This window comes from Eurypyga helias, unplaced genomic scaffold (genome assembly GCF_000690775.1).
Source record: "Eurypyga helias isolate BGI_N326 unplaced genomic scaffold, ASM69077v1 scaffold8918, whole genome shotgun sequence".
Lineage (NCBI taxonomy): Eukaryota > Metazoa > Chordata > Aves > Eurypygiformes > Eurypygidae > Eurypyga > Eurypyga helias.
The window spans coordinates 82,260-95,749 of NW_010267544.1; the positions used below are offsets into that span (position 1 = coordinate 82,260).

The window sequence follows — 13,490 nt, forward strand, 5'->3', positions numbered from 1 at the left end:
GGTGCTTCCAGGACAGTTTCTGTGTTAGCTCTTGTCATCCCTCAGGCTGAAGGGTGCCACGTCCATTGTGAGCAGAGATGCTTGCAGGGCTAATGAAAACTTGCTTCCTCTGGGGTTTCGGGTGTCACTTCAGTCATCTCATTCTGGGTCACATAGACAAGGCAAGCTCATGCAACAGTTTCCATGCTGGGTAGCAGTTCCAGGAAGAAAATTTTGCCCCTTCTTTGTGCCATCAGTGGTCCCACCGCCCCATCCCAAGCTTTCCCTCAGTGAAGACAGACAGGACAGTGAAATCCAAAATAATCCCAAGAGTATCTGGCAGTGTTTTGACCCCCCCAGGGCAAAATAAGTAAGGTGGCTGAGCCTACTCATAAAAGCAGTGGTAGGGCTTGAACCCTCACCATCTGACCTTGCAAATCCCGGGCACTTAGTACAACATGATTTGGAGTTAACCCCTCTCCTTGGCTTCAGTGCTGGTGCTGCTGGTGGGCAGCACCTGCACATCCATCATTCAGCAGCTCAGAAAGTAAGGACCTAGATAAATCTCTTTATTCTGAAAAATTAATCTATCACTGGTATATTGCAGCCATTAAAATGCACATAAAGCAACACCTTATTTAAAATTCTGTCTAGAGTGCTTAGGATAACAGCTAAATTTTCATCTAGGCTAACAGACTCTTCTCACATTTCTCTCTAGTTCCAGGTTCTCCAGCATCACATACTCATCAAAGAAAGGCTTAGGGTTGGGGTTTTTGGTGGGGATTTTTCTTTCTTTCTCGAAGAAGGAGCAACATCTTGGTTCCTTAAGTTTTTTTGCTGGTTTCAGTGTATGATAAAGAAGCAGTTTAGCCAAACCCTCCTGGGACGTGCTCTCTCTCTCTCTCTCTCCCTGGGCTACAGTGCAGGGACATTCACTGTAAGAAAAGTCTTGGGTGCACTGTAAGGAGAAAAAAAGGGAAATTCTAATCAACAGCCTAATTTTAGCCTGGTTTCCCAGGATAGAGAGGCTCTTGGATCACACTGTATCTCCACAGGTGTGGACCCTGGCAGCGTTTGAACCCTTCAGCCAGTTACAGACAGGCTTGCAGGGAAGCCAAGAACACAAATACATCATGTTCCAGCAGATTTCATAAAACAGAGAGCTGAACAGGGGAGAGAGACTGTGTAACTGAGGGAAACAGGGTCCTGCCCCTTCCTTCATATCGGAGCACCCCATGGGAACTCACCTTTGGGGCCCAATCCCAGGGGAAACCAGGCTGCACTAGGGCCTCTGCATGCAGGTTCCTGTTTTTATCACAGGCACACAAGGACAAGAAGATGCCACTGAGTCACAGAGCAGTTTCATGCATTTCTGCCGTCATTTGTCAGGACAGTGGCCCAAGTTCCTTAGAAATTTCTTTCTGCACAAGCAGGATGGGAGTGACTGCTGCGTGCAGCTGAACGTGAGGGGCTGTTGGGTTGTACCTTGCTCCAGGAGTGCTGGCACTGGCACTGGGAAAAAGTCAGTGATGGGGAATACAGGTTAAATGTAGGTGTAGCAGTCATATATGCCTTTTTCTTTTAAAATACTCTCTTTACTGTTTCAGTCTTAATTTCAGGGAGCAGATCAACGTCTCCACTGGAGTCAGTGGTGCTAGGGTAGTCCTCATCTTTTGAGCAGAAAGTCCCAGGGTCCTTTGAGGTACACCAGTACCTGCTCTAGCCACATCCTTACTCTCTCCACATAAGAGACAAAATAATTTGAAATGTTCCATGGTTTGAAATACTTGGACATTTAAAAAATGGATTACTTTTCATTTCACCTGAGACTGCCCCAGGACTGCACTCAGGAGCAGAAAGAACCAGAACTGTGAACCGAAGCCCAACAATACACAGTACCCACACAAAACTGCATCTGTACATTTTTTATGTATGCAATTGCAGGTTAGTTCAGCCACAAGCCAGTTAGTGCCTCTCAGACTGCTAGTTTGCATTCAGCCTGTCTCTGAGGGTAGAGCGTGAGCCTTGCGTTCATCCCAAAAGATATTCTGGGTAACGTGAAAACAGTGAAATCACTTTGCTTGGTCCCAAAAGTTAGTTTTCATGTTCAGCCCCAGTATCCTGATGGGCTGTCTGTCTCTCCAGAAACTTTCAAGGCTGATCAAAGACATTGTTTTAGAGGGAGACCTACCCCATGCTTACTAGATGAAAGGATGAGATCAATGATTGAAGAGCTTATGTAGGAACCATGAAAGAAGATTTTTCAGGGCTCCATCTGAGTTTGCAAGGCTCCCTTGAAAAATGGAACAGAAATGAGATGGGAATGGAGAAAGGGAAGTGTGTGGAAGCTGAAGCAGTGTTGGGGAAGTGTTTTGTGTAGCTTCATATCCAGCACCAAGAGGAAGTGCCAGGACTGAAAATACAAACTTAGAAAAGAGTTGCTGAAGCAACGCTGCCTGAGAAGGGAGGCAGTGGGCAGGCCAACACGGAGCTGCCAGTTGTGTCTGTGGGGAGAGAAATTAAAAACACTGAGCTGTTTCTGGGAAGGCTGTTCTCTCTTTCCAGGTCAGGTGTTACTTTGTATAAGTGGTCATTAGTCAGACAGATGTGGCTCTTCATCAGTAAGGGGCTGGAGGAGCAAAACTGCTGTGCTGTGGCGTCCTTGCCGGTTGGGACAAATGCAGAGGGGATGAAGAACTGTACATTGGGACATACTGCTGCCGCCGTGGGCTAATAGCATCACCCAACGTGTTTGGCTTTGAGCAAGGACCTTTCACCACTAGAGCTAGGGCTGACTGTGGGATGGGCTGGAGAACTGGGCTTTCTCTGAAGCAGTGTAATAGCCTGTAAACCTAAAAACTGGCTATCACGTGTTACAGTAAGTGCTGACCAACATATTACACTATTTAGGGGTTTTTTCCCTCTAATGGTTTTCCCCTTCAAAGCAGCCATTACCAAAATTTGCACTAGCAGCTTGGCATCAGCTCCTTGTGTTTTTAGTTTGACTAAGGACATTGCTGTAGGCTACAGATCTGCAGAACTCAACCTCCATGTTCTGCAGGAGCGACAAACAGCAACGTTAGGAGTCACAGGGAAGTTTTAATACTACCTCTTAAAGCAAGGGACCATGAAAGTGCAGTATGTCCCTAATAAGGTCCAAGGAGGGAGGGTGAAAATCCTGGTTTATTGAAATTGGAAGGCAGAGAGGGGGCTGGTCCACCGTGTTGTCATTCCCACTGCTTCTCACGTGATGGTCATGGGTCCGTGTTTGGCTCTGCCTCTCCCGTTCAGGTATACCCCCCGCAAGCGGCACTGGCACTTTGCAGATCTACCTAATCGACATCAACGATAATGCTCCTGAGCTGCTGCCAAAGGAGGCACAGATCTGTGAAAAGCCAAACCTGAATGTCATCAACATAACAGCCGCGGATGCTGACATCGATCCAAACGTTGGGCCCTTTGTCTTCGAGCTGCCAAGTGTGCCATCTGCGGTGAGGAAGAACTGGACCATAACACGGCTGAATGGTAAATGGGGCAGGCAATCCCGAGGACATTTGGGCTCTGATTCACTAATGAGGCCACGTGCGGTTTCAAACTTCCAAACTTTCCTACTTTTTGATCTGATTTTTATTTTTTTAAAGCACATTATAGCTGACATTATAGACAAGATAGTTAATCAGAAATGATTTGTATCAGACCTGCAGCATAACTCTAAGAGCCTTGGCACTTGGCTTTTTTTAATGCAGTTCATAATTATGAACAGTTATCAGTAGTGAACAAAGTATAAATCATCCATAATGGCCAAGGGGAAAAAAGCTATTATCAGTCTTCCTTATGTTCCAGTGTAATTGTCATAAGCCACAGTCAGGATCAATGTTCATTTCTCTGACCATAATTGCATAAAGGCAGCCTTTTAATTTACCATGGAACCAGGAGGGCTAGGTAAGTGTGAAGATTACCAGTATGTGGAAGATTTTTATATTGCAGCATGCAACCACAAATGGCCCTAATTGCTCCTCTTATTGGTAGTTTCAGCAGAGGATGGAAAATATCATGGAGTCATGAGCTGGTTTTGGCTTCAGAGCTGGCCCCTCTCGCTGAGGTCTGGCACCCTCTGCCAGGCCAGGGGTAACGCTTGAGCTCTCGCAGCTCGGGGCTCAGTCCCACAGCTCTTGTCTCACCGTGGGAGGGAACACTTGAAGGATTACATGGCTGAGCGTGGCATCAACGGGCGATGGGCTTCCCAAAAATCCTGAGATGGGAGAGCAGAGAGCCTGCACAGTGGCCAGGGACAGCCCAGACCCAGGGAGCATCATCCATGCTTTAGTATTTGCATTTCATGCCATTTTAAACGCGTGCAACTGGATTTGTACACGGCATCAAGGTAGGTTAGTGCAGCAGGGAAAACACAGCGTTTTGCAAAGCACAGGCTGGTGATTGACCAAACTGTCAGGGCAGCAGTCTGAAGCTGCCCTGTCCGGGTATGTTGTTGGTGAGCTCTTCTTCAGGACTCGGAAGCCCGCACTGGCAGAGGAGCCCTGCCTGTACCAGTGTGGCTGTACAGGGTGTCTGTCATCTGTCCGTCTGTCTCCGTCTCTCCAGGCGATTACGCCCAGCTTAGTTTACGAATCATGTACCTGGAAGCGGGTGTGTATGATGTGCCGATCATCGTGACGGACTCGGGAAACCCCCCCTTGTACAACACGTCGGTCATCAAAGTGAAGGTGTGCCCCTGTGACGAGAACGGCGACTGCACCACCATCGGGGCGGTGGCCGCGGCGGGGCTGGGCACGGGGGCCATCATCGCCATCTTGATCTGCATCATCATTTTACTCAGTGAGTACCGCCAGGGCCGGGGTCACGCTTCCCTTCCGGCTCCCTGTTGTCCCATTTCAATGTGTGGTGGTTTTCACTAGCCGTGCACGCTCTGTGCAGAGGACAGAGCCACGAACTTTGGGCTGCGGGGGTGGTTCACACGTCTGCATTCGAGGCTCCTTTACTGCAGTGTCAGCAGGACGAGCTGCAGCACTCTGCCTGCGCTGGGCTGCTTATGCTTCCACTAGCCCTACAAACATCATTACACTGACATCTTGTTGGTAGTGAGAGTGATACGATTCTCCGCGCTTTGCAGGAAAAAGTTGAAGGACTTGTCCAAAATTGAAATTGAAAATTTGAAATAAATTGAAATCAGGGAGGTTTAGATTAGATATCAGGAAGAAATTCTTCACAGAGAGGGTGGTGAGGCACTGGAACAGGTTGCCCAGAGAAGCTGTGGATGCCCCATCCCTGGATGTCTGCAAGGCCAGACTGGATGAGGCTTTGAGCAACCTGGTCTAGTGCAAGGTGTCCCTGCCCATGGCAGGGGGGGTGGAACTAGATGATCTTTAAGGTCCCTTCCAACCCTAACCATTCTATGATTCTATGATTCTAAAATCCCATGGCAGAGTCCCCGGTGGCTCTCAGGTCCCTGGGTGGCTGTGGATATACTGGTTTCCAGTACCAGACGTACTGGTTACGAGAGTCTGACTAGTCCCTGGCAGAGCCAGTGCATAGCTGTAGTTTTCTGCTTGTTCCAAGGAAAAGAAGAGTGGTGGTTAGTCCCATTGCATGTAAAATGACAACAGATTGGAGAATTCAGTAGATTTGTGAGCGTTTTCAGAGGAAGGATCCCCAGTTTGTCCAGAGCACTGGAGGGCTGGGGATGCATCGCAGAGAAGGGCTGGACATCCCTTTGCTCGAGGCAAAGCCATCCCTTTGCCCAGCAACACTTAGTCCCGGGCTCTCATGAGCGTTACAAATAACCATGTGTGCACACACTTAAAAATAAAAATGATATCATTATAACTTCAAGCAGGAGTTGGCACAGTAGGAATAGATAAAAACGAGCGCTGAAATGAACAATGAGGTAAATAGTCATCAAGAAACACAGGATGAAACCCTGGGACTCCCATTAAAGCTAATGGGAGTTATGGTGCTAAATTACATTTAATATTTACCCCCAATGTGTTTAAACAGAGAGCAGACAGAGCGACGTATGCTACAAATGTCACCTAATGTGGATGTGATGTGGTGCATTAGGAGAATGGGTCATCTCTGAGCAAACATCCACCCTCCTGGGCCAGCGATGGGACTGTGTTGTTGTATAATTGATTTACCATTTCAGTCTGGAGTGCGAGCAGGAAAACAGGGTGTCTGTGGCGGTGCAGTCCCCGCTCCTTGTCCAGCCCATCGGAGCCGGTGGAGGCATCCCTATGCCTATCCAGGATGCACAATTTCTGTCCTTTGTTGGGTGTGGGGTCCCGGTAGCACAATGCTCCAGGCTGCTCCCTTCGGCAAGGGCATTTGTTGTGAATGCAGCCCAGTGGCGCACGCTCAGACGGGGTGTCCGTCAGTCCCTCCACGTTCGGTACGCCCAACGTGCAGGTGTGCTGCTGCCTGGGGGCTGGAAGCCCCGGAGGGACTAAAACACAGGATTTCTCTTAGCTGCTTTCGTGTAAATCCAGCACTAAAATATGATTTGAGAAGTTGAAAATCCTATTGACCGAAATTAACTTCAGCTGAAGGACATTTGATTTAAGAGATTCCTCTTTTCATTTTCAGATACATTATCCCGTTTTAAATTATGGGTTTTATTACAAAAGCTTATTTTTACATTCATTGTAATTCTAATTGACTCTTTTTTAATCTTCAAGAGCTGCAAAGCACTGTATCAGTGATGAAATATGTAATTTGCGACGAGCAGTTTTCCGGTTACATCCTTCCAGTGTTTTGCCTCCTGTCTATCCATTTTATATCGTGACCTCTGAACAATAGCCTGGAAAAAGGCAGGTGTGGGGGTTTTTTATGCTATTTGTCCATTTTAGAGTCAGCAGGTCAAAGTTTGATGGCTTTAAAAGGAAGAGGCAGCAAGGGGACAGATCTGAGGTTGCTCAGGTGAAGGAAGTTTCTGGCTTTACCTTCGCTCAAAGGTTTTCTCTCCTTCCTGATACCTGGTGTATTAGCTGCACGAATAGCACATTTAGAAGAGCAATGCAATAAAAAATTGTGAAGGGTGAAGACAATAGATTTCAAGGAAAACTACATGCAGAGTGAAAATGGGTCTAACAGCAGTAATAGCACTTCCCATTCTGCAGAGTGAATAAAAGGAAGGAGAGTGCACTACATCCGCTATTGACACTTTGAAGGTCTTTTTTTTTTTTTCTTCAAGGTAGCTGTAAAGGCGTTAATGGCACAGTTTTTTCCACAAGTGCATGAAAAAATAGCATTTAAAAAAAAAAAAAAAGAAAGGAAAAGATAAACCCTGGTAAGCATTATAATATTGTCTTTGTGGACTAGGCAGGTATCTTGTGAGAGACTTGAAAAGGAGCAACGAGAAAGGGACTTCAATAGTCTGCTAAATAGCTGAGGGTTTGTATTGCAGATAAGAGTTACATTTTCTTTCCTTTTCTTTTTTCTCTCTTGAATAGATCTAGGATAAGTATTAAAGAAATGCTGAACTATCTGAAAACAATTCTGTTAGCTGGCAGGCAGGGATGGCAGCCAATTGGCCCACAATGGCAGTAATTAGCTGTCTGGTCCTCTTCTGCTCACTTCACTGAATTCCTGTTGGGTATAAACGCTTTGGTGCTGGGAGAAAAAACTCAGATCCTCCCGAGCACCTCCCCATGCAGACTGGGCCGCCCACCCGTGTCCCCAGGGTCTGGTTTCTTCTCCATCCTTGCCCTTGGTGAAGTGACTCCAAGGCTCCACGAAGAGGCAAAGAAAACCCTGGGAAGTGTGGGACTGGGGAACAGCAAGTGCTTGTTCTCCTTATGCAGCTAAAACCCACACAGAGAGTTTGGGATGTTAGGTCCTGCTGGGGTTCACTTGTGTTGGCTGGATTGTTTTGGCACAGTCAAGGATTGACCTAAGTGACAAGAACACGTTCCCACAGCCACACGTTTCCACCTCCGCTGTCCATCTATCTGTCCCTTCTTCGGCAGACTGCCACCGTCACAGCTTCGTGTGTGGCTTGCGGGGAGAGCGGAGGGAAAGCAGACACGGGAGGTGTGACTGCATCAGCTGCCCAGGTTTAGTGTCAGTTTTGGTGGCATTATTTTCAGCTACTGAGTATGAGAATGAAAACCAACGTATTGACAGGTTCTTGAAGAAGACAAGGTCTGGTCCCTCTATGTTAGTGGAGACTTAAGTTCCCAGAGCAACTTCCATGCAGTAAGTCACAGGAACACGCAGCCTCTGGGATATGGGTGACCCTTTGAAGGATCGAGTTGTGGAGCAAGGAGCCAACGTTCCCTTTGGGTAAAGTTGTTTAAGTGGGGGAAAATGTCTCGTGACTCAAGAACTGTTCATCTCTCTCTGTTACCGTCCTAAGAGAGATCAGCCAGGGCTTGGCACAGAGATGCTGACGCCTGAGGAGGTTGGCAGTGTGCTACCAGATTGGCTCTCCCTTGTTCTGCAAAGCAAGCCCTGCTCTTGGAAAGGATTTCAAATGATCTTAGATCTGCTTTGCAAGTCAGTGGCGAAATGCGTGTGCTAATGCCCTGGCTAATGTGATCTTGGAAGTCTAGAAAGCCTCCCTCACTCACCGAAAAAGAGTATAAGTGAGCCCAAATCGGATTACACAACCCCGTATTACCCACCCTCCCCAAACCAGTTTTGCATGGCATGCTGCGAGCAGCAAAACGACTGCCACGGCCAGGGCTTGTGACAGGAACGGGCATCGCTGCGTCACTGGTGGAACTGGGCTCGTACCCAGGTGCTGGTCCTCTGTACCTGTTTGCTCCTCAGCACCTCTGCAGCGCTCTGTCCTCCACCTTCGTTTTATGCCCCTGAATAAAAGAAAAGTGGAAATCTAATCCAGAAAATTCAGGATTTAGATCAAATATTTTCAGAAAGCGTCAGTTTTCACACTTTCTGTTTGCTTTTCCTTTGATTGTGTGTTCAACTTCTGATAAACATCAGCTCAATCAGCATTCATGATGGATCTTAAAGAAATGTTTGTAGTGGAGGCCTGTCACAGTATTTACAGCTCTCACTGATCTCTCCCTTATAAACTAGAAAATGCAGTCGGGTGAAATCTTACTCCTCTTTCTAGCAGCCAGTGAGGTTCCCCACAGCAGAAGAGGGCAGCTGAGGCTTTAGGGCACTCCACCACGCTGACACACGCAGCCTGGCCGCGTGCCGTGTGAGATCCAGGCTCACCCCACTCCTTCTCCGTTCCAGCCATGGTCCTGCTGTTCGTGGTGTGGATGAAGCGCCGGGAGAAGGAGCGCCATACCAAGCAGCTCCTGATCGACCCCGAGGACGACGTCAGGGACAATATTCTGAAGTATGATGAAGAGGGAGGTGGAGAGGAAGACCAGGTGAGAGGAGCCCGCAGGTCATGGCTGGGGAGCAGCTGTGCAATCTATACTCTCAAAAAGGCAGAAACCCCGTTATTTTCACTAAACTACTTGCAGAGGGTTGCTTTCACCCTTCTCCATGCCCAACCAGCTTTCTTGGCTTCCCCACTGTGGCACAGACGTGGGTGAGAGGCGGTTTATGTCTGGCATGTCACTGGGACACTCCTGTGCAAAGAGGACGGTGCAGGGAGGCCAGTGCCACGTGGATTTTGCTGCCCCCTGGGCCAGCATCCTGGGGAGGGACTGTGAAGCAGTCTGACACTCATGCTCAAACTATATTTCTGCTATTTTGGTCATTGAAACTGTGTATTTTACCATTCCCCATCAGGTTAGTAAACCCAGCTAGCAGCTACCACCCTCCCCCAGACCTGTGGCTGCAGGCACTGGCCTTGGCTTGCATGAACCTCCCTGCATTCACTTCGTCGTCTTTAATGTGCCTTTGATTTCTTTTCATTTCTGGACGTGGTTTGTGAGAAATGTCTAAATGCATTTGGGGATTTCCTTTTTCACTGGGAAGCGTGCCGTGGCACAGCTTTGCTTGGTGGCAGAGCCCTGAGCCACAGGCTGCCCGAATGCGTCAGCTTTTCTGCCGTGCCGCCTTCTTGCAGACACCGATGCTGATGTCGCATGGAAACTTTCCTGGCCTGCACTCCTGGGATGTGCTGTCCCTCTGCTGTGGATGTACTTCCTCAGCTACAATAGCAAAGTTTGGTCACTCATGTTTAGGTCACTGTGGGGTTTTTTTTTTCCTGACTAACACAAGAGCCCATGACACTCTCAAACATGCCGTTCACCCGAACGATGTGACTCTGTGGCATTTCATGGCTTTATTCTTGCATGTTTAAACGGACTGTGTGGTTCAGGGCTCTGTACGGAGGCTGCTGTGTGCACAGGTGGTGTCAGTCAGCCCCAGGGCCAGCAGCTGGGCTGGTCTTACAGAGCAGACAAAACCACGGCAGCACGTCCTGCCTTAGAGGTGCCGGTAGCATCCGAAGGGGAGAGGGTGGGCCTGGCCAGAGCCACTGCGGCGAGACAGGACTTTGCCCAGAACTTGGAAAGTTCTTATTCAACAGAAAAATCCTTGTAATTAGCATTTCTTTTTTCTTGTCACTGACAGGTTATTTATAAATATTGCTCCCGGAGATTCCATCATTCCCGTCTGGGCATAAGAATAGTTTCACCGGTAGAACAAAGTGCTGCTATAAGTACTCAAACTACCTGAAGTATCTGGTTTCAGGCAACTACACAGGCTTAAATATTTTAGAAAGGTTTCGTTAAAAATAACAGCAAAGGAAGAGCAGCAAAACACCATTACCTACCCGAATACATTTTTAATGAAATATTACCTGGTTCTCATTCCTCGATAGAAACCTATTCTGTGGGGATTTTTCACAAGCAGGAAGAACATAATTACTTTGAAAGGCCTACATGCATAAATGCAACACACATTTTAATGTTTTTATTTCCGTGCAAATGTAATTGCAATAATATGTCTAGCGACAGTGTGCCTCTACGCTGCGCTGTGTTTCGCCGAGGAGTTATGCGCGTACCTCTGCACATGCAAACCGAAGCCAATTTTTTTATCCCAGAGATTTAGACACCGTGTAAAATATTCAGAGACTATTTAAATATTTGATTTAACTTCTGTTTTAAGATACACTCTTAGGAGGTCAATTGTACGAGCTGCTCAGAGGGTCAGGTTCATCTGTAATTTAAATAGATAGAGGTGCTGCATACCCGGGGATAAGATTTGCCATCAAACTTCAGCTGAAATAGGATTAGACCTCTCGACTTGTTTGTACATTGGGTGAGTAGGTGATCTGAATGAAAAGCTCTTGGTTTCACTCTGTGCCTTTCCATTTGTCACAGGATTACGATTTAAGCCAGCTCCAGCAGCCGGAGACCATGGATCACGTGCTGAACAAGACACCTGGAGTCAGGAGGGTGGATGAAAGACCTATTGGTGCTGAACCACAGTATCCTGTAAGACCAGTAATCCCACATCCAGGGGATATTGGTGACTTTATTAATGAGGTATGTTCCGTAGGGTGTCCTGTGTCACATCTAAAAGCTTGAGCAGCCAGCCAACATCAGCTGTGCAGCGTTTTCCTGGCTGCATGGACCGAGTGATGCTATTACTCACATGAGGAGTCTGATCAAAGCCAGGGGAACAATAGGCGTGAGCGAAGGATGCAGGACTTGGCCTGATAAAGGCACCGAGCCTGTAAAAAGCCAGAGTGCAAAGAAAAAGCCTAAGATTGCTGACTCGTGGATATCGCAAGCCCCATGCTTTCAGCATCCGGGCAGTATAACCCGATCCCGCTCGCTCTCGGCCTACTATGAATATTGCCGTTGTCAGTAAAACACTGTCTGGACAGGGACAAAGGAGTGTGGTCCTGGGAGGAGGCAGTGGCAAGGCAGCTGCGTGGTTTGCCAGAAGCCAAAGGCACCGTTTGTGGGTCCTGGACTTGTAATTACTTCACTACCCTGTGCCTTCCCCTAGTAAGTTCTGTTTGGTCTAAAACCTCAAAGAGTTTGCAGAACACAGAGATTCATCTCAGATCAGAGGGGGTTTCTTCATGTTATGTTAGATTGCCGCTCCTTTATCTGCTTGTACAAATATCTATCCATTTAGTATTTCTTATCTCATTTTTAGTTTTGAGTGATTGAGCGGTTACAAACCAATCAATGCATTATTTCCCCCAAGACAAAACACACCATCCATTTCCTGGGTCAGAAAAATAAATGTTACAGCGATTTAATTCTATTACTGCATCCATTTCCTGCTGTGCTTTTTCTCATTTTCATCATTAAAATTCCTTCTTCCTTTGTTCCTGCCCATCCTTCATGTGCACGTTTACAGACATCCATGCACGTGAAGACCCGCTCACGCTCCGGCTGCCGTTCGCTCTCCGTGGCTTGTTGCACTGCTGCCCACAGCGCACAGGAGCAGCCGTGCTCCCCAACCCTCCGCCCAGGATTTCACACCCCAAGTCTCTCCTATTTGCAAAAATTTGCTAGGAGTGGTTATTTTTTTTTAATTCCCCTAAAGGAATCAAACTGACCAAAATTAGAATAATGGCTGTTGGTAGGTGCTGCTCGTTTTTTCACTGGCCAAGCTGGGAGTCTTGACAGGCAGCTCCAGAAAAGACTTGGTGTCCAGAACTGAGAGCTTTCCAGATCTGGATCCTTGGAAAGAGCTCCCCTGCCTCTCCATCCCCCTTTTACAGAGGTGCTGGGGGTCAGTGGTGTCTCTGCCAGGGCAGCCGGGAGGGGTCTGCCGGGGGGCAGTCAGGCACGGGGAAGCCCCAGGACCCTCATTTTGTCCTCCATCCTCCTTTCCACCATCCTCCTCCAGCTTTGCTGCAGGGATCCCAAGCATCCCACCAGCCCAGACCCTTTCCCAACCACCCTTCCTGAGCACCATCGCCATAAAACCCCGTGGCAGGCATTAATGCCCTGTGTTTGCCCCCCCAAGGGCCTGCGTGCGGCGGACAACGACCCCACGGCCCCCCCCTACGATTCCCTCCTGGTCTTCGACTACGAGGGCAGCGGCTCCACCGCCGGCTCCGTCAGCTCCCTCAACTCCTCCAGCTCCGGGGACCAGGACTACGACTACCTTAACGACTGGGGGCCCAGGTTCAAGAAACTGGCGGACATGTACGGGGGCGGCGAGGAAGATTAAACTGACCTCACCTTATTTAAAATAAAGGAAAAAAAAGAACAACAACAAAACTAAAAACAACTTTAAAAAAAAAAAACCACAAACCCACAGACGACAAAAAAAAAAAAAGAGCCGATGCAGAAGCAAGAACTGTACAGATGTGGCAGCTTTTTTAATTAATATCCCCTGCTGACTGTACTGTTATTTTTAGTGGTGATATAGGAGGTTTCTTTTTTCCTTTTTTTTTCCTTTATTTTTTTTTTTTTTTTTAGACTATTGAGCTGTCTCGCATGAACACTTGTCTCTGCTGCAGGTTTTTTTTTGTTGGTTTGGTTTGGTTTTTTAATGTCAGCTGGGATATTGCTCGTTTATCTGCTTTATGACTAAAGAGAGTGAAAGGCACTCTGTCTTAACTTGAATTTCTTAGAACAGAAGCACTGTTTTTA

At 47.6% G+C, this 13,490-nt stretch overlaps 1 protein-coding gene across 1 annotated transcript in view; it reads left to right on the plus strand.

Annotated features, from left to right (window-relative positions):
* CDH4 (cadherin 4, type 1, R-cadherin (retinal)) overlaps positions 1 to 13,104 on the plus strand; it is a 93,174-nt gene extending 80,070 nt beyond the window's left edge. Inside the window, exons 7-11 of the mRNA XM_010157457.1 lie at positions 3,271 to 3,504; positions 4,582 to 4,815; positions 9,202 to 9,341; positions 11,250 to 11,414; positions 12,859 to 13,104. Coding sequence (XP_010155759.1) covers positions 3,271 to 3,504; positions 4,582 to 4,815; positions 9,202 to 9,341; positions 11,250 to 11,414; positions 12,859 to 13,065 — 980 coding nt within the window. The 3' untranslated portion in view covers positions 13,066 to 13,104. The remainder of the gene's footprint in view (positions 1 to 3,270; positions 3,505 to 4,581; positions 4,816 to 9,201; positions 9,342 to 11,249; positions 11,415 to 12,858) is intronic.
* The last annotated feature ends 386 nt before the right edge of the window (positions 13,105 to 13,490 follow it).